At 39.3% G+C, this 19,188-nt stretch overlaps 1 protein-coding gene across 7 annotated transcripts in view; it reads left to right on the top strand.

The window, feature by feature from the left end:
- Positions 1-18,404, top strand: part of ATG10 (autophagy related 10) — a 528,134-nt gene extending 509,730 nt beyond the window's left edge. For 4 of the 7 annotated variants that reach the window (XM_027708820.1, XM_027708821.1, XM_027708826.1 and 1 more), the window contains 5 exons: positions 2,795-2,892; positions 15,143-15,240; positions 15,507-15,626; positions 15,720-15,861; positions 15,915-18,404. In XM_027708820.1, coding sequence (XP_027564621.1) covers positions 2,795-2,892; positions 15,143-15,240; positions 15,507-15,626; positions 15,720-15,825 — 422 coding nt within the window. In that variant the 3' untranslated portion in view covers positions 15,826-15,861; positions 15,915-18,404. The remainder of the gene's footprint in view (positions 1-2,794; positions 2,893-15,142; positions 15,241-15,506; positions 15,627-15,719; positions 15,862-15,914) is intronic. The other 3 variants (XR_003538413.1, XM_027708822.1, XM_027708823.1) reach the window with 3 other exon arrangements.
- Positions 18,405-19,188: the final 784 nt, after the last annotated feature.

Genomic DNA, 19,188 nt, shown 5'->3' with positions numbered 1-19,188 from the left:
AACGTTGGTCTTTCCCTGAACCATCCTTTATCTGAAGCCATACATTCAAAAACATCTTGCCATACATTAAAAAACCAGAGTGAGGTAGCAGCAACACAATCACAGGTGAGCACAGGCACCATTCAGGAATTACCCTGCCTGCTAAGAAAATGATGGCTTGTCTCACACTTCTTGTTTTTCCTGAAAAGTTAAAGGAATTGTCATGAATGCTGTCTAAATACTGAAAAGAAAGAGCAGAACTAGTGGGAGTCAGTAAGGGCTTCAGCCTTACTCCTCTAGAAAAGAGAGAAGGAATTGGGTTTTCAAGCTGATCTGTTCAAAATCTATCTAGCTCTGTGACATATAGCTAAATCCCTGCCAACAAAAGCCATGCTAATCAGTGGTTAGGGAGAGTGAGCTTCTGAGATGGTGTAACTTCCTCTAACCCTGAAGGCATGACTTTCTGTATTCATAACCATACTGGTCCTGGCTGAAGCACTTTCCAGAATGCAGATTTACTCCCTGAACTCAGAAGCATGTAACCACCATGTCCTTTCTCAGAAATACAGCTCCTCTTAAGACCATGTCCCGTAAGAACTGGTTTTATTGTGGCTTTGGACATAAATGAGATTGAATAATTTGTATGATTTGATATTCCCTTTAGCTGTAATGGTGTTTTTTCTCTTTTGGCAATGGTTTCTTAAGATTGTTTTTTTATAAAATGTGTCAGAATGATGCCTCAAAAAAAAATTTTGTGCACCATTTCACCCAAAAGTGTAAAAAACCCCTTTTAATTGAGAATCTCAGAAATTATTAAAAACTTTAAATTGGGAATCTCAGAAATTGCTAAATCATTAAAAATTTAAAAATTATTAAAATTATTAAAAACTTTAAATTGGTAATCTCAGAAATTGTTCAAAGCCCTCAGTAAACATCAAGAAAACAGAATACAGCAAATTTGGAAGCCTCAAAATTTTCTCTGAGAATATATGTGGAATTTGCCTGCCTAAAGAATTTCCAGTCTTTGCAGGAATTAAGATACCAGCTGAGAGCTGCAACTCGTCTGTGGTCTGAAAGCCTCACCTTGCTGCTTATGAGAGGGCACTCAACTTCCTGCTTTTTAACTCTTTCTTATTTGTGATGACATGATCGAGTTAACCCCAAGTGGGCCATCGAGAAGCTTTTCTCAGAAAAGTTTGTTGTGGTCTAAACAGTTTAATAATAAAACTATCCTAGCTGGGCTTGGGATGAGCCTTGGGACATGGAGCAAGCTGTGTCCTTGTGGGTGGGTGATGAGTAAATGGAGTGATGGTGAATCTGGAGCCTCTGCCTTCCTCTCCTGCCACCTCTCTTGGCTTGGTGCTGCTGTTTCTTCCTCTTTCTGGCTGAACTTCCGGAGTTCAGCTCCATCATGGGGAAGGGTGAGGCACAAAGCCAAGAGGCTGGTTGGCTCAGCAGGTGCCACAGTGGCCCCCTTTTTGCCAGCAGCAACAATTACTGACTGCTCTGCCAGCCCACATCGATATTAGAGGTCTCAGTGCGTAGCAAGAATGTGCAACAGGGCTGCTAAACACGTGAGTGTGCTGGGAGCAAGTCTGGGAGCTTGAGAAAGAACTGGATTCACTGCACGGTAAACACAAAACTCAGTTTTACCTATAATATGGTTAATGCTTCAATAATATTTGATTACTTCTATAAATGAGATTAACAGAGTCAGAGTAATCCATTCCACTTGTACAATCTGAATTTGCTCAGGTGTTACTATAAAAATTCACAAGGGAAGGTGTACAGAACAAAATGTGGAGTGCCAAATCAAATGTTGCATTAGGACGTGTTATTCTAGATTTTACAGTTGGACTTTCTCTGGGGGTTGAAAACAGAATTGCAGGGATGCATGGCATCTTCTGTTACCTGCACACAGGTGATCTGAGCATAAATACATCCTTCTAAAGTTAATTACATTAGAATTTACAAAAATTGTATTTGCTAATACAAATTTCTTAGTATTAGCAAACCATCTCCAGCACAGCTCTGGTATCTTCATCATAAGACAGTGGACATGATGATCTAACAAGTCTCATGTCCATGAGGATGCCATCGAATAGCTGGTTAATATGCTGTTACCCCCTCAGATACTTTAATTGCCACATGATTTTGCTATGTGGCGCTTCTGTAAGTTCAGAACTTGGTGCTTTTTTATAAATATATATGCAGAAAATAAAAGAGAGGCAGTAGGCAGCTGGTTGGAACTTATATCTAAACATGGCATTCAAATGTTAATTGTGTGAATAACTCTTTTTCATTTTACAGACATGCAAATGTCAGCAGAATAAAACTATTTGTCAGAGGATGATGATTTCTGACACCTGATAAATGCCAAGATGAAGCTACTTATTGAAAGTGTATCAAAATACTCTGTTTGCCATAAACAAATGCTCATTAAAAGTTGACATGCTTATTGTATAAGTAGTTGACACTAATATCTTGGCATAATTCTAGTGTCACAGCTAAAAATCTGATGCAACAATACTATATAAATGGAGCTCAAGAAAATAATTAAGGGCATGTAGGTTACCAAAACGCAGCACACTTTTATATGCAGAATTTTAGTCCTTAGATTTTGTCCACTCTCTCACTATTAATTGGATGTACTTATGCACTAGATAACTCTTCATGGTGTTATTTTGTGGTTTTAAATTAATCTCATCCAAACTTTTGTTTTACAAAATTAGCTTTAGTTTTGCTATTTTGCTATTGCATATTAAAGATATGCTTAAGAGCTTTGGCTGGATGTGGTTGTTTCTCCCCATCACAGATGGAAGACCTTTAACTCTGGAGGAAATATGGGGAAGTGTTCATGCATGTTACCAGGATCGTCTGCAGGAGGGGCCCTGGGACACCATCACACAGCAGGTGAGGGTCCACTGGTCCTTTACAAAACTTGGGAATGCAGTATATGCCTGAGAATCCTCAGTGGCCTTATTCCTTTCCTGGGGACCCCTGGTGGCCTAGTGGTTAGCGGGACTCTCACCGCTGCGACCCAGGTTTGAATCCCAGTCCCCCCGGGCAGATGGAGCCCGTTAGCCCTGTGAGGCCATCCATCTATGAGAAGGTCACTCTAAACAAACCTACGTCCTGAGGACCTCACTGCCATTGTCCAAGCTTGCTTGGCCCCGGCAGATGAACCTTAGGATTAAAGGGTGGGCTCAGTTCAGCGCAGGCTGTGTCTCACCTAAAAAAAAAAATCCATTGTGCAGGCTTGAAAGGTAAAAGACCTTTCCCCAAATCTTTGTTCGCGAAGACTGGCCATTATTATTATTTTTATTCCTTTCCTGGACACAAGTAATAAATATAAATATAAAAATAAATACATATATATATATGCATACACACGCGCACACACACACAGGTCTAACTCTGGTTGTGCTTAGCCAGTTACCAGCAATAGTGTCAGTCCTGGTTTTGAAAGGATATATATTTAAGGCTTAGTTTGACAGTGTCTCACGTTTAGAATACTCTTCCAACGCCCATCCATAAAAATTCAGGCGATTTCTGAGTAATCGTGGATTTGGGCTAATAAAAAAGTAGACTTATTTATGTAAGTAAAATATATTATTTTAATACTTCATAGGTTGTCTGGTAATCAAATTACCAAAAAATACTGTGTGTTGTTTTCAATTTTAAATAGACTTGCAGTCCTCAGGACTGAATGAGAGAAAGTTGGTCTCTCATCAAACAATAAGTTATTGCTGTCTAATAGTGAAACATGGTTCAGAGCTGACTTGGTTGCTCTGATCTCTTCCCTTTTACTCCAGCTCCCCAGTGCAAGTTTGGACAAAGACTAGAGACTCTCCAAGTGTGAATTTTTTTCCCATCAGACCAAGATACCAATGTGTCCTTTACCCCTCCCCTTTCCTTCCTTGATTTTTTGGTTTTAGCTTTTTCCAGGTCTCTTGCCACAGCAGCTGACACAACAGGGATGTGACCTCCACTGAGTTCTACAGGTGTTCCTCTAATTAAAATAATACAGTTTAATTACAGGATGCCTACTTGTAGATGGTACTCAGCCATGGGAACACGAGCAGCATTTTTGTTTTTTGCAGCCATGGACTATTATTTATATTATGACAAACATTGTTTTTCTGGTGTTTGCTGTGCATGTCTGAATTCCAGTTGAGAGTTGGCAGATTCTTGTAATACACACTTTACATAAAGCATTAGTTACCTGGCTTGTCTATGAATGAAGATGAGAAAATTAGGTTTTAATAAAATGATATAATAATGTGTCACTAGTGAGAAAAAGGCATAAACAGTATGTTCGGAATGTGTAAAATCAGAGTGGTGGAAGCCAAAAGGAAAAACAGGTTACTCTCACACGGGAGTTATTTTTGCCTCTTAAGGGACAGTAAAGTAAAAACTGTCCTGCATCTAATAATTGGAGTTTTGTGTAAGAAATATACACACAAATCTTTGCAGAAACAGGCTTTTGGGGTGGCAAAATGTGTGAAGAGATGAATCTGTCTCTGGACACCTCTCCAGAGGCAGTTCAGCCACTGTGAATCCAGTGACAAACATGAACTAAGAGGAAAAGAAGAACATTTTGGAGAAATTTAGCAAAGTTGTAGCAGCAAAATGTGACTTTCTGTTGAAATAAGGAGATTATGGGAGATAATAAAAACACACTGTAAGCACTACCCTGCAAGCCAAAGACTCAAAGCAAGAATTAAGTCTACGAGAAAAAGAGGACTTTTTCCCCCTCAGATGAATCAGAGCTCTGAATTGCAATACAGAGTTTTCCCTCTCTGCTTCTCTGCTGACCCATTTTGTAATGTGGGTTAGGCTTTGCCTTCAGGGACACAGATCCTACAATGCAAGTCACTGGGCAGGCTCATCAAATCAGACTTGAACACTCAGTACACATGAACAGCACAGAGAAAAGGTTTAAGGTTTTAATCCAAAACAGATACAGATTTTAAATGGTATAAGCACTCCACCATTGTGAGGAAAAATGGAGCTTACCAGTGTCCACACATACTACTTAACTTTTAACTAGGGCTGATTTGTACTTTGATTGCAGATTAGGAAAAGAAAGGCTTACTGTCTGGTTTTTTTTTGTCCTTCCAGATCCAGAATCTTACACTAATCATTTGGGACTTTTATTCCAATGTGTTTTATGAAATGTGGGTACCATGCCTGTGCACATTTCTGATACAACTGTATTTTGGCTTATACTCTCTATGGTAAAATATATCTGAGATCAGGAGCTGAGACATTGCCTGAACTCCAAAGAATGTAGGTATTTGGCATTTACTGAATTTTAGGTAAAATTTGGACTTCTATAGTTTTGATTATTGTAGAAAGTCATGCTCATTTTCAGAGAAAGCATCTTTGAATATTTTTACTGACTAGATTATTGGAAAAATCAGAAGTCAGTTACCTTCTCATAAATAAATTAACATGATAAGGTTGCATAGTATTTTATAATGATAATTGATAAATGGTGATGATTTAATTGCACTTCCTCTAGTAATAACCTTAAAATGCTCAAATGAAATTCCTGTGATTGGCTTTCTTCTGAGATAAATCTCCCTGGCACCTTCAGTCATTCCTTCTCTACATCCGGTGATTACTTGCTTTAGCTGTTTTAAATAATACAAATCAATTAGAACACACAGCTATTTAACAAAGCTTCTAAATGTTGCTACAGGTCTCTGTGGGTATTTCCTGATGGCTTATAATGACATCAATTTAGCACACCTGGTAAGGTCTGTGTGAGCTGGAAGTAGCTTAATTCTACAATGACAGGAAAATTAAGGAGTATTTATGGATTAATGTTGCCTTCCAGAAATATTGCCAACTGTGGATTTTAGCTTCTTTATACAGAGATTCAGAAATGGAATTGCAGATATTGCATGCCTTTCTCCTGAATAGCTTACTTACAACTTGGTGGGTGCTTTTAGTGTTAGGTATTTATTTTACTTAGTCATATTAGTTATTTAAATATAATATAAAATATAATATAAATATAATATCAATCTTATTTATACTGTATAAAGGTATACATATATATATATTGCATATATTTATATGTGTATAAGTTATGCACAAATACATAGTGACATTGTCTAAACAGCTCAAACATACTGGTCCTTCTGTATGTAATATCCTCATAAATATTGAGGTATAATAACCCAGTTAAAAAGGTAGCAGGCAGAAAGGGCCATGATGAAATGCTAAACGATGAGGCAATTTGAAAGAAAAAAATGTCCACAAGAATAGGAAAAAGGTTGAAAAACAAAGAACAGAGAATAGAGAACAGAAATGAGAGAAATGGGAACAATCTTCACAATTATAAAGGTGAATGTATTTTATCACATGTGCTTGGTGTAACAACCATGAATTTAAAAAACAAGGTTAACTAATATTTAGTTAATGTATAAAGACTACATTTGACCTTTTTGTCATTTTGGAAATCTCTGAGGATGAGTGGTAGATGTGAAACAGCAGAAAGTGACTCTGTGGTTGTAGCTGGAGTTTCTGTGTTCAGACTGTGTGGTGTTGTTTGGGTCTTTGCTGCGGAAGGTGGAAATACATTAATTTTTCATCCTTTCTTTACCCTGATGAATATTTATAGAAGTGCATACAAAGTAGAAGGACCTCAACAGGGGGAGGGACAACACTCAGAGAAAAATGCATTTCTAAGACTATGATGAAGCTGAGTTTATTTATTTTATTAATTTTATGAACATTCATGCCCAAGTCCATTTTTAATTCTTGTTACTCATGCTAATCTATGTCTTCATTGATTTTTTTTCTGAGTGGAAGCAAACTGGCAGGAGAATTTTAAAAGCTGATAAATGAACCTGATTGCAGTCAGTACTAAGTATCACCAACAGTTTTGTTTTTAACAGAGTGATTTTGTCATAAAGCCTGACCTTTCCCTGAGAAAACAAAGTCATAAACACAATCAGGTGTGTGTGCTAAGGCTTAATCAATGCTTAGCGATGATGGAATGTAAAATCAAACATCCAAGGGTAGAAATCAAACTTTGTTATTACAGGAGGCTCAAAGGTTGAAAAACTAACCAATAAAACAGAACAAAAGTTTGGTGGCTTGAAGATCCTACAGAAATAGTCTAAAAAAGTGTCTAAATAGTCTAAAATCCTGTGAGTCAGGATTCCAGAGGAAATGGAAGTTGTAGAGGATATGTCCATCCATCCGTCCCCTCCTCTTTAACCAGCACTGCTCAGACATGGTTACTTCTGTTATCAACAGCCATGGGAGGGGGCACATTTCATGTGTCATACCTTGGCTCTGGGTTTGCCAACAATAAACCAGCATTTTACTGATTAAGCACAGAAAAAGTCATTCAGACCATTCTGACACTGACTGTGTCTTCAGTTTCAGAATAGCAAGTGATAGGGAATTTTGCATCTGTTTTTTTTCTCTAGCATGTATTTCTCAGTTTAATCTGAATGAGGTGTTTTTTCATCTGTCATTTGATACTTAGCAGGTAGCTGTGATGTAATCTCTGTTATATGTCTGCTCTGTCATATAAAAAGTCATCAACCAACCTAAACTACCCAAGTCACAGCACAGAACTGCACTATCTCTGTATTAATCCAGAATCTGCTCTTTTTCAGTCAGGAGTTACGAATCTAGAAGACATGTTCTTTATAGTACTTCAATAATCCTGTCCATTACATCACTTAATTTATAGCAGCGTTCACAGAAAAATCAATAAACATTATTTCTAAAATGGCAGGGATGTTAATAGTGTGATTTAAAAAAAATAGAATCAAAACTCTGAACAGAACACACTGACATAGTGTTGTAGAGGCACATCTTGCTGGAAATGTGATAGGGAGGATTTAAATCATTTTGAAAAATGTGTGTAGGTAGCTATTCTTAGACATACAAATCTTTCTTGCCATATTGTGGGATTTTGCTAAGTGGGGAAGGCTGTATACAGTATATCTTAACAGAAGGTTGCTAAGACCTCTCTTAAATCATTTTGAATCATATCAACAGTTGCTATGGATCCCCTGCTAATATTTTTGGAAAATTATTAGTACAACTTCCTGAGAAAAGGGAGTCTTAGCAGTGCAGACTGGAAAGCTGTTTGACAGGGAAAAGACCTAGGGGTGGGAAAGCTGGGTGGATATTTATTTCTCAGTAAAATTTTCTACGATATATTGAACTTCTGGGGTTTAAACCAAACTGTAGTACTGTACAAGCTAGCAAGCAGGTTTTATTTTAAAACTAGGCATTAACTAATAATGTTTAGCTGCCCTACAGTGTAATCTTTCCCCAGTAAGGCTTCATGGACATAAAACCCAGTCCAACTAACTTCAAGGCCTGGTACTATTGTTACTTGAGTTGATAGTTTTTTCTGAAATGAAGGTTCAGTAATATTTTCCACGCAGGTACATTATCAATTAAATGAATGACAGTGTAGTAGTATTGGTTCTCTTCATTATTTCCCATTCTGTAGAAAATGCCTAGCATTTACAGATAACTTATGTAGCAGTGGTTCTGCTTCCACAGACGTTTCCAAACAGAGATTTTGTGGTATAAGTTGTAACAGCAACTTACTCTATGCCTGGTCCAGCATCTCCTTGTAGGCTGAGGTGGATTGCTCTTGTGTCTTCCCACTGCCCTGACCTCTGATAGTTCACTGCTGGAATGAAGCTGGTTACTGAACATTCCCCCTTACTGAATGTTTTTGTTAAAAATTCTGAAATACACAATATGGATTGCACAACATGAAAGAAGTGGATATCATATATGGCACATTCAGCTCCATTTGGGAGGCAACTGAAATGACCAAAAGGCAGTGCAAACTATTTTTTCATTTTACTTAAAAAAACATTTTAAGTGCCACTTAAATGGAAGTTAGGTACCTGTGCTAGCAGAAAGCCATTTATATCTGAGCACCTGGGCTCTCAAGTGGTGAAGCAGATTGTATGAGCAGTTCAAAAGCATTTAGACAAATTCATGAGACTACTTGCCCATAAATGGATGCAAAATGACCTGTCAGGAGTGTCCTCCACCATTCTTGGTGCAGATATGCTGGAGCAGTATGAGGGCAGTGAAACACAGGGAGAGCCCAGACTTGTGTTCTCCCAGAACAGCCTTTCCAACTGCTGCTGTTGGAGATGGGATGCGCTGCTGGAGGGACCATTGGGATTCCTGGGATTCTAAAATGAACCCTTTCAGGGCACATTTGTCAAATGCCACTATGAATTTTTTGTTTTCCTTAAATTATCATTTTTTAATCAGGGTAGGAAATCTGTCTCCAGTGTCTTTTCCGTACTTCCACAGCTTGTTGGACCATTCCATTTTGCACCTTGGATGAATCTCATAACTTAAGAACAGATTTTAAATAGTAATTAATTAAGACTATATGGTACATAACTAAAATGGTGACAACTGAATTAATCTTATTTTGGCAAGCATGGAGGAAGAATCATCTGCTTATTTTCATAGGGAAATGGCTGAGATGCCATTTCTTGACAATGTAACTACAGACCTGCCAATTTTTAACTGTACAGTTTTCTTGGAGAATCCTAAATGCACAAGTTATGTGCTTGTGAGAAGCTTTAAAGCTTTAAAAAAGCATGTTAAGCTTTAAAAGCATAGTTTTGCCTGAGTATCACATAGTGCTTTGATTCTTCTTGTTCTTAATAATTCAAACCTTATTATGTATGTATAAAATATATAATTATAGATCAGCTGTGTTGGCTATTCTTGATTACTGTTTTGCTTGTCCTGCATTACCTCTCCTGCCTTTCCTTTGTTAGCTATTCAATACCTTTAAAAATAATAAAGCTATAAAATGTAAAAAAGAATTACCACCTCTTCAAAACTGTAAATATTCTAGAATCAGGCAGATTTGGGGGATAAAATCTGAATTATAGAGTCAAAGAATGGTTTGTGTTGGAAAGGACCTTTGTTGCAATCCACAATAGATTTGAAGCAGCAGGTACAAATTGGTAGGTGTGGTGCATCTCAAAAGAAATTCTGGCTATGTTAAGTGTCCTTGTGGTTCTGTGTTGTAGGACCTGCAAAAGCACCTTTATTTTCTTCAGAAAAATGTAGCCATTTGATTGCCTTTTCAGCATGGGCTTTATATTTGATGAAAGAAGGGTAGGATCCAGCTTAATTGGCCATGTGGGGTTGGTGGTAGTAAAGGTATGAATAAAAATTTGTCACTAAAGTTGGTTGGTCTGTCTGTGGGAACTCATGTGGAACAGAGACATGAAATCATCAGGGCAATTGCAACTGCTTGTCTGCAAAGGATGTAAATCCAATCACTCTGCAGCCTCTTCTGCCAAAGAGAGGTTTAGTAATGACAGAAATTTGCTTTTTTTTGATCTGGTTTGCACTTTTTTGTCTGATCAGAATCCCTTCAAGTTTTGCCTTGCTCGGAGCTGTTGCAGATTTATTTTGACTGTCTAAGAAAATGCAGAACAGTGGTAGTTGCACTTTCACAGTCATTCTTCAGCAGCTGTCGCAGGCAGAAGGAGGTTGTTCCGTCTTCAGCTGCTGGATTTTATGGGTTCTCTGGATTTTATGGCAAAGTTAGAGAAACATTTCTCAGTAATTCCAGTAGGATGGCTTGGCTTCTGCTTGTAAATTGAAATCAAGGTGACTGTAAGTAAGTTACCTGTCCCAGATCAGAGAATCCCAGAGTGGTTTGAGTTGGAAGGGACCTCAAAGTCCATCTGGTTCTACCCCCTGCTATGGGCAGGGACACCTTCCACTATCCCAGGTTGCTCCAAGCCCCATCCAGCCTAGCCTTGGACACTTCCAGGGATGGGGCAGGCACAGCTTCTCTGGAAAATCCATTCCAGTCCCTCACTACTCTCTCAGGGAAGGATTTCTCCCCAGTAGCCCTAAGTCAGTAGGATGGAGAAGCCCTATACAATTAGTATGCTATCAAAAGCTTTATTACTATTATTTACATCTTCTCTGAGGATTATAATTACAGTTCCTTAACGTTGCATCTGCAATGTACTGATTTCATACTAACAGAGTTTCCATTGAAGTAATTCTGTTATTAGAGGAAAATCCCTCAAATTCAACATATTTTAAGTTCCCAGCATGCAGTTACTGTTCTGGTTGTGGGACACAGGGTCAGTCTGAAGAGAAAAATGTTACTACCTTATTTCTGATTGTGTAGAGTTGGATTTTGTTGACAAGTAAGTTATTACTGATGTATATAAAAATAAGGAATGAAAAAGAAGATGACAGACCGTGAATTCAAGAACATAAATTAGTTAGGGTATAATCTTGAGAGAAGAATTTTTACTCAAGACCAGGCATTTGCTTCAGTAAATGTGGTCAAAAATTGGGAAAAACGGAAAAGCTTGCATCCTCTTTATTCATTATATCACTATTTCCTTTTGCTACATGGAAGAGATTACAGGGACATATTTTATTAATTATGCCTTCTTTTTCTGATCTGATGACTGGGACTGTGAGAAGTGCTGGGAAAATGTCTGACATCAATTGACACAGGCTGTGGTGTTTGCTGGTAGGAATCCTGCATGAAATTTTTGACTCCCCTCCACAGATTTATTTTTGCAAAGCAGCATCATGCAAACCAGATCAGGACAGAGGCAGTTTTGGGCGCAAATCCCTTGCACTATCATCAATGGAGAGACTATAAATGTTGTGATGGATGCTCGAAGGCAGTTTAATGTAGCACTGGAGAAAATGGCACAGAAGCCATTACCTCTGGAAGAGCTGCAGTTATGACAGAGAAAATAAATGGTGCTGTTACAGGAGATGTACTGACAACAAAACTCCTGCTGGCTGGGGGGGAGAGCAGGAGAGCACAGATACTACATACCTGTTACCTGAAGTGATGTTTATTTTTGGTTTAGATCTGACGTGGAGACTGCTTGATAAAATGATGTAATCCAGTCTGACAGAAGTTTTAGTCTGAATTAGACTTGTACGTGGGAGCTGCCCAGTCTTTGCTACTGTTGAGATTCATGTCTTGACATTTCCCTACTCACCACCTGTGCATGGAGGGTTGTACCTGCACAGCTGAGGAACAGGGAATGCTGTGCTGTCAGAGGGCAGGGTTAGATGGGATATTGGGAAGAAATCCTTCCCTAGGAGGGTAGTGAGGGACTGGAATGGGTTTCGCAGAGAAGCTGTAGCTGCCCCATCCCTGGAAGCATCCAAGGCCAGGTTGGACGGGGCTTGGAGCAACCTGGGATAGTGGAAGGTGTCCCTGCCTGTGGAAGAGCGTGGGACTGGATGGACTCTGAGGTCTCTTCCAACCCAAACCATTCTGTGATTCTATAATTCATTTTCAAACTGCCCAATGAAACATTTCATGTCACTCATCCATCTCTCTCTTGCAAGTTTTTTTTTTTTTAATGGGAGGAGTTGAGGTAACAGCTACAGAAACTGGTACAGAACGTCCTTACACATCTAGAAGTCACCTAGTAAAGAAGTCTTTCTACAGAAGAAAAATGAAACAACATTTTGGGCTTTCAAACTCAACAGAATTAGTTCCTGCCTTTAAAAATATTCATTTCCCATCAAAGCTGGGTCAGACTCAGGGATATGCAGATGTGTGATGGACTCCAGCGTGCAGTGCTGAGCAAGCAGAGTTATGAATCAGCCTCACAGGTAGATAGATCCAAAATCATAGACAGATCCAGGAGAATAATGCTGCTGATGTCAGATAAACTGTGTGTCAGTGTATTACTGCCCAGAAGAGTTGTGGGCAGCCTGCAAATGAGTTGTTGCAGTACAGTGCAGAGAATACTTGTGGGAATGGACTTGCAGCACCCTACACTGCTACATGACCGATTGGAAAAAGATTAATTGTAAACTAAAAATGGAAGGATTCTTTTATACTGTTTGTACTGGGGGTTTTTTTGCATAAAGTCTCAGTAGGACTTTATAGTTTTCATGTGTCTGACCCATGGATCAGGGTAGATGAAGGGTATTATTGCTGCCCTAGTATTTTGCGCAGGATACATTTCACTGCATGTGGAGTGTCATTGTTCCACCAGGTGACTGCAGCAGGTAGTAAATATGCTCATGAAGCTGATGCAGCACAAACTTTTGTTCATTTTCACATTTTTTATGGTGTTTGGGAAGGACTTGAGGTTCATCCCTCTGCAGACACCCAGCCCTCTCTCAGGGCAGTAATTAATGGCACTTTGAGTGGCAGTTGCCTGTCCAGGTGTTGTATAATAATGAGCCCTGGCTGGTCAAGCCTGGACCAAACCTGAGCAGGCTCTGCAGCCTGTTACCAATTCTGAAATCATCCAGGGCTTTGATAACTCCTGCATTTTTATTGGCACCTGCCCAGTGCTTCCTCCTCAGAGCTGCTGTGTCAGTGATTTAACCTTGAGTGTACATTAAAAGCCTCCCGGGGATGCCATTATGTACAGGCTTTGGAATTCAGGATTTGACTGAATCAGAGCTGATGCTCTCGGAGTGTTTTCCGTGGTGCTCAACAAGCTCTTCTTCCCTGCCTCAGCCTTTTCCCTTTTTAGAGGCTCCTCCTTAATGGGTTTTGGCTCAGTATTTCTTTTAAACCCCTGTGCTTTTGTGGTTTTCCTGTCAGTGTGTGACATTTTCCTGTCTTTGGAATAGCATAGAACTCTTGAGTTTGGGAGTTTTTTCAGTGTCACTCTGTTGTCAAGTTGTGAGAGGAGGAAGAACTGAGAGAAGAAAGATGTAGAATTTAATTTTAATAAGCTGTTTTGAAAAGTCAAGTCAACCTCCATGTGTCACTCACTGGTGATTTGTTGAAGCAAGAAGTGCAAGATGGAATCAAATGCCAGGGGGCAGGTTGGGATAACTTCAGGATTAATATTCAGCTTTGGGAATTATCTTTATGCCTTGTTCAGAGTGCGAAGTCACTTAAAGCTCAGGTTACATTCTTTGTTCTTTTTGGGCGTATGTGCAGCCTTTTTACACTCTTTCCTTGCATAAGGGAATTTGCTGACATTTTTGCACAATTTACTTTTTTTTTCCTTTGCTTAACAGTTTTGTAAATATTGTCAACTATATATTTTTTATTATCTTTAAGAAATACCATTGGCACAATCTGTATATTCTCTGGAATTATTTGGAGACCTAAGCTGGTTTGAGCTAGGAGATAATGAAAAGGATTTTTTAATTCAGACTAGCAGTTTTTCTCAATGGAAAACTGCATCAACAATTCACTTTTACCAACAGTAGATGGTAGTATTCTTGTGCAGATTATTTGTTTGTGGTGTAAAACAAAGCTTTTTGAACATTATTTTTTTGTACATCCTGAAACTTCTTGAACTTTTTTTCTCTTAGGCATAAAATGATTGATCCTCACGAGTACATTTTCAGCATAAGAACCAAATGTCCTTCAGCTGTAATAGTTTAATTATTAATAGTATCAATAGTTCAATAGTTAATAGTATTAAAGATGCCCTACCTGCTGAAGATGACAGGTTAGGATTTGGGTTTTGTTTCCAGGCAGGGGATTGGAGAAAGATTTTCTCCTGTGTGGCACGAAGACTTTGCATCTTCTCTTCTGTGCCAGAAATTTACTATGTGCTAAGGTAAAATGCCACCACAGAACTCAGGGAGGCTGGCTGCAGCTGGACAAGGGAAATCTGTATCAGAGCATAAATGCAATATAAATAAAAATTTAAAAATAAAAATATATATAATAAAAAAATTACATATATAAAAATAAAAAAAGTACTTCCCAGCACCAGTCTGAGAAGATACAAGAGCTCAAGGTTGTTGAAGCGCTTTTCTACTGAGAGGATTGGTTTTATGTATTACACTTGATCAGACTCTTGTTTACACAGTAGCTTTGCCTCCTTGCATTCAGGCAATGCTGCTTCAGTAACTTGAGTCACTTTTGCAAACCACTACATTTTAACTAAAATAGTGGCACAGTCTGGTTGGTGATCTTATTTCCCTTTTAAGAGTGAAGAATATATATTAATTAGTGTACAATATGTATAGTATATCTTAATTTGTCATGACGATCAGTGGAAGAGCAATGTGGGTTAGATTCTGAAGTGAGAAAAGGTGCATCAGGGATTAATTGGACTCTTCTCTGTCTTTTCCAAATGCATGTGGTGTGTATTTTCTGTTTTTTTCCTTCCATAATAAAGCAGCTGATTTTCCCTCCTAGGAGCACCCCATCCTTGGGCAGCCCTTTTACGTTCTGCACCCCTGCAGAACTAATGAATTCATCTCCACTGTGCTGACTGGCCCATGGAGACACAACAGGTGAGAAGCACAACAGGCAAGAGGCACTCCTGGCCCTTGCAAGTCTTTGTGCAGTGCAGGTAAAGTAAATCAGCTGAGGAGTGGAAACGGCCAAAACAACCTCCTTGGTCTAAAGGTTTCTGTGTTGTCACAGAAAGTTAAAATATATTTGCTATTGATAAAGTGAAGGAAATTATCTGAAGTTATGACTGTTGAGTCTGTCTGCAATTCAGAAGAAGTTGGAATAATATATTTATGATGCTTTTTTTGTGGTTTTTTTCCCCTAGGCACAAAAATTACATTATTCTGTGGCTCAGTACTGTAGGCCCAGTTGTGGGTCTCAATGTGCCTCTGAGTTATGCAAAAGTAGCACCTGAGCAGAATTCAAGCACTGATTCATCTGAAAGGTAAGAGAAAATGAAACCACCTTTTCCTCTCCCATCCTCCTGTTAGAAAGGTCTGATGGATAACTGCCAGAACCATTACCTTCTCCTTTGGAACTCTTGGGCCAGTTCACTTCCAGGACTCACCTTCCAATATTTTGCTTACCTTCCTTATTTTGCAATGAGAATTTGTGCTGAGAGAGAAGTGCTTGGACATTGCTGACACCCTCCATGAATGCCAGTTGGTGGTGTGATCTGGCATAACTGCTGCAAGGATTTCAATTTAATCTCTTTTTTTTTGTGATTGATGTTTCTTCTCCAGAACTCTGAGCTGAAGGACAGGTGATGGTGAGCTGCTGCAGGCTCCCCTAGGGGTGAAGTCAAAGGGATCCTTCCTGGCTGGTAGACAATGGCCACTGATTACAGTGGAAGACTTAATTGTTGGCTGCAGTTGTGGCAACACCTCTGCAGCACCACCAAGACCTGAACTCCCTTGTGACTGCATTGGCTCTTGAAGTCATTTTTCTACCACCTCCTATGCTTGTGGCCTTGGAGAGGCTGCACAGAGATGCACAAGCCTGTGGTTCCTTGATACAGAGTGGAGTTACTGGATTTGGATCTACTAAAAACTACCTCTAGAAAACCTGTGAGGTGGCAAGTGCAAAGCATACACAGCAAAGTGCCTGTGGGACGTGGTGTGAGGTAGTGGCACCCAGTGCATGGGCTGAGACTGCTTCATCTGGGAACCACCTTCTGCACCACAGCCTGAGGGACGGACCTCCCTCATATCCCACACCACACAAAATCCTCATTCTGGACTGAGAAACGCTTCTCTGAGAATATTGCAGGGAACAAACAGGATCGGGATTGTAACAAACAGGGAACTTGGAGCCTCCCTCTGAGTGAGCACCTTCAGTTCTGGAGTTCAGGTGGCTGATGCAGCTGCGTGAGAACATCTGGCTCTTCCATGGCCTGCAGAGGAAGCTCTGCCATTCCCTGTGGGAGTGGCTGTTCCACTCAATTAGTGTTTCTCATTGTACTCCTGGCTGTTCACAGGTTTATTCCCTACCCTGCTGTTTGGGGAGTTGCATGGTGGTGCTGCCACTGAAAATCACATTGCAAGTAACTTCCACACAACCCATCCTGGCTCCTCTCTCCATCCCATTTTATTTGTAGTGTAAACCAGAGCCCTGGGATGGAACCACAGGTTTTACTTTACATGTTCAGCAATGTGTCACTTGCACCCAGAGCCCAGTGTGTGCCACATGAGAACTGGGAACCTGGTATGCATCAGGTTCCAGATTCTAGGCTTTAAACTTACATCATGTGTCTTTACTGGACAAGAAATACAGAGTGCAGTCTCTAAAATTCCATCGGTGTAGAATTCTTTTGCCAGCCATTTGGAATTAATAATGAAAGCACATCATTTATCTTGTTCTGGATCATAACAACCTGAAAAAGCCACTTTTCCATGTGAGATTTATAAAATGCAGCCAACAGCTACGTTGCTTTTTTTTAACACTTCCGGTAACACGTTTGGTAATTGCATCAGTGGCCCACTTTTAAATTTCACCGAGACTTAGACAGGAGGAAAAATCAACAAAAACCAGGTAACAGCAGTTTTAAGATCTGTTAAATGTTCTTCCCTGCTCTGTGATCTTCATTTGTAATACCCTGGAACAGAGGAGTGGGAGCAGCCAGCCTTCAAAAAGTGGAATTTGTATATGGAGGGAAGTAAATATTTTTTCTTTTACATGGAAGAAGTCTCAATGCCCATTCTCAATGATTCTAAACCTCTTAACAGCATAAACAACAAGGTAACAGAGCAGTGTCATCATCAGCAGCAATGTTTCCCTGAAATTTCCCTAGAAAACCAAAATTCAGCTCAGTTACAAATACACTGAGCTTTGATAGAGGAAGAAATACAGGATAACATAAATATTTGTGATCAAGAAGAGATCCTGTTTGGATGTCTCCTTTGTAATGGCTGAAATAGGTAATTGGGAGGTAGGGACCCAATTTACCATTTTACATTTATGTCTTGATGACTTAGGATATTTTTAACAGAGTTTTTATGTACCAAAATTCTGATTTTTAAAAATTTTTTAAATCAAGTGAATTGTGGCACTATTTTGTGATTTTACTTAGCAAATCTGCTGAATATTCTTACATCTGAACTTGGGTTTTGTCTACATGCATTATCTGCTTACGAAGAGAAAATTTCCAGTTCCAGAGAGTTTTGTAGATTAGCTCAGTTGCTCATCCTTGCTAATTTGGGAAGACACATTGAGGACCTTTGCTTCTGGGGACTTCTTTTAAGAGAACAGACTCTTGTAACCCTTGGTTACAGGAATCAGCAAGAATAATTATTTTTATGTATTCACTTAAGCCAAAAAATGTGCTTTCCTGTGTAATGCAGCTGCTCACTTACCTACATAATCCTTCATTTGTGTCAGCATGACCAGGTAAGAATTCAACCCCTTGCCAGGAGGTTTGAGGTTGGTTGGTTTTGGTTACTAACAGGAACATTCCTTTCCATGCACTAAATGTTAAACTAGTTAGTTACAGCTAAGTACAGTGATGTAATTAATTCTTGTTGCAACTCCATGAATTTCACCAAAACTGTCTCAGTAACTTTTTCCCCCCCCCGTTTGCTGTGGTGTTGGTTTCATGAGTTTGTTTGGACATCTGTGTTTATATTACATACATGTAAATTCCAATTCCAGCACAAAGAAAGGATGTTTGCTCTTCCCTCTGAACAGTGAACTTAAAATTGTTTCCTGAAAAATTCTCTCTTCTAGAGAACAGTGTGTGTATGAGTATCTGTGCCCGTTTTTAGTAACATAGGCTTTAAAAGTGAGTTTAGAGCATTTCTTAGCAGTAAATTCTTACCACCTAGAATTAAAAAAACCCTACCTGAAGCTCACAGCTGCAAAACTAACCCTATATTAAATGTTCAGGAAGGTGTCATACCTGTTATCTCTGTGTTCTGGATTTCATTAAAATCTTAAAAAATCCTGAACCATGAGAAATCTTTCTCTCCACCACTTCAGAGCTTGTTGTAGCTGTCACCTACTGAAGATGAATTCAGTTTAAGGTGAGATAGGATTTTACTGCTTTGTTTGAGCAGAGGATGGATTTACAGGACACCTTTTTCTTCAAGCCCATTGGAAAACTGCATCTTTTCCTGCAGTAATGTTATTTTTGAGTCAGGTATTGCTAGCGTCAAATGATTATCCAACTGCTTTATTATTAGAAAATATTAATTAGCTTTGCTGATGAAGAAGGAGCGGGGACAGCGGTGTCTATTGCATGAGTTGCTTGTCTTCTCTGATCTTTGTGGATGGATTCCTCTCTGTTTTGGAGGATATGGGTTATGTAACACATATTTATTAGGCTTAAAACCCCTCTAATAGTGACGTGATGATGAGGTTTTGCTCAGCTCATCTTCCTCTGACTTCTTTCTGCAGTATCCAGGCAACACAAGTTATCCTGAGCACTGAAACAATCACAGAATCCCAGGCTGGTTTGGGTTGGAAGAGACCTTAAAACTCATCCAGTCCCACCTCCTGCCATGGGCAGGGAC

The sequence above is a fragment of the Neopelma chrysocephalum genome, unplaced genomic scaffold, assembly GCF_003984885.1.
Source record: "Neopelma chrysocephalum unplaced genomic scaffold, ASM398488v2 Primary Assembly neopelma1_96545, whole genome shotgun sequence".
NCBI lineage: Eukaryota > Metazoa > Chordata > Aves > Passeriformes > Pipridae > Neopelma > Neopelma chrysocephalum.
This window is presented reverse-complemented; position numbering and strand designations above follow the sequence as displayed.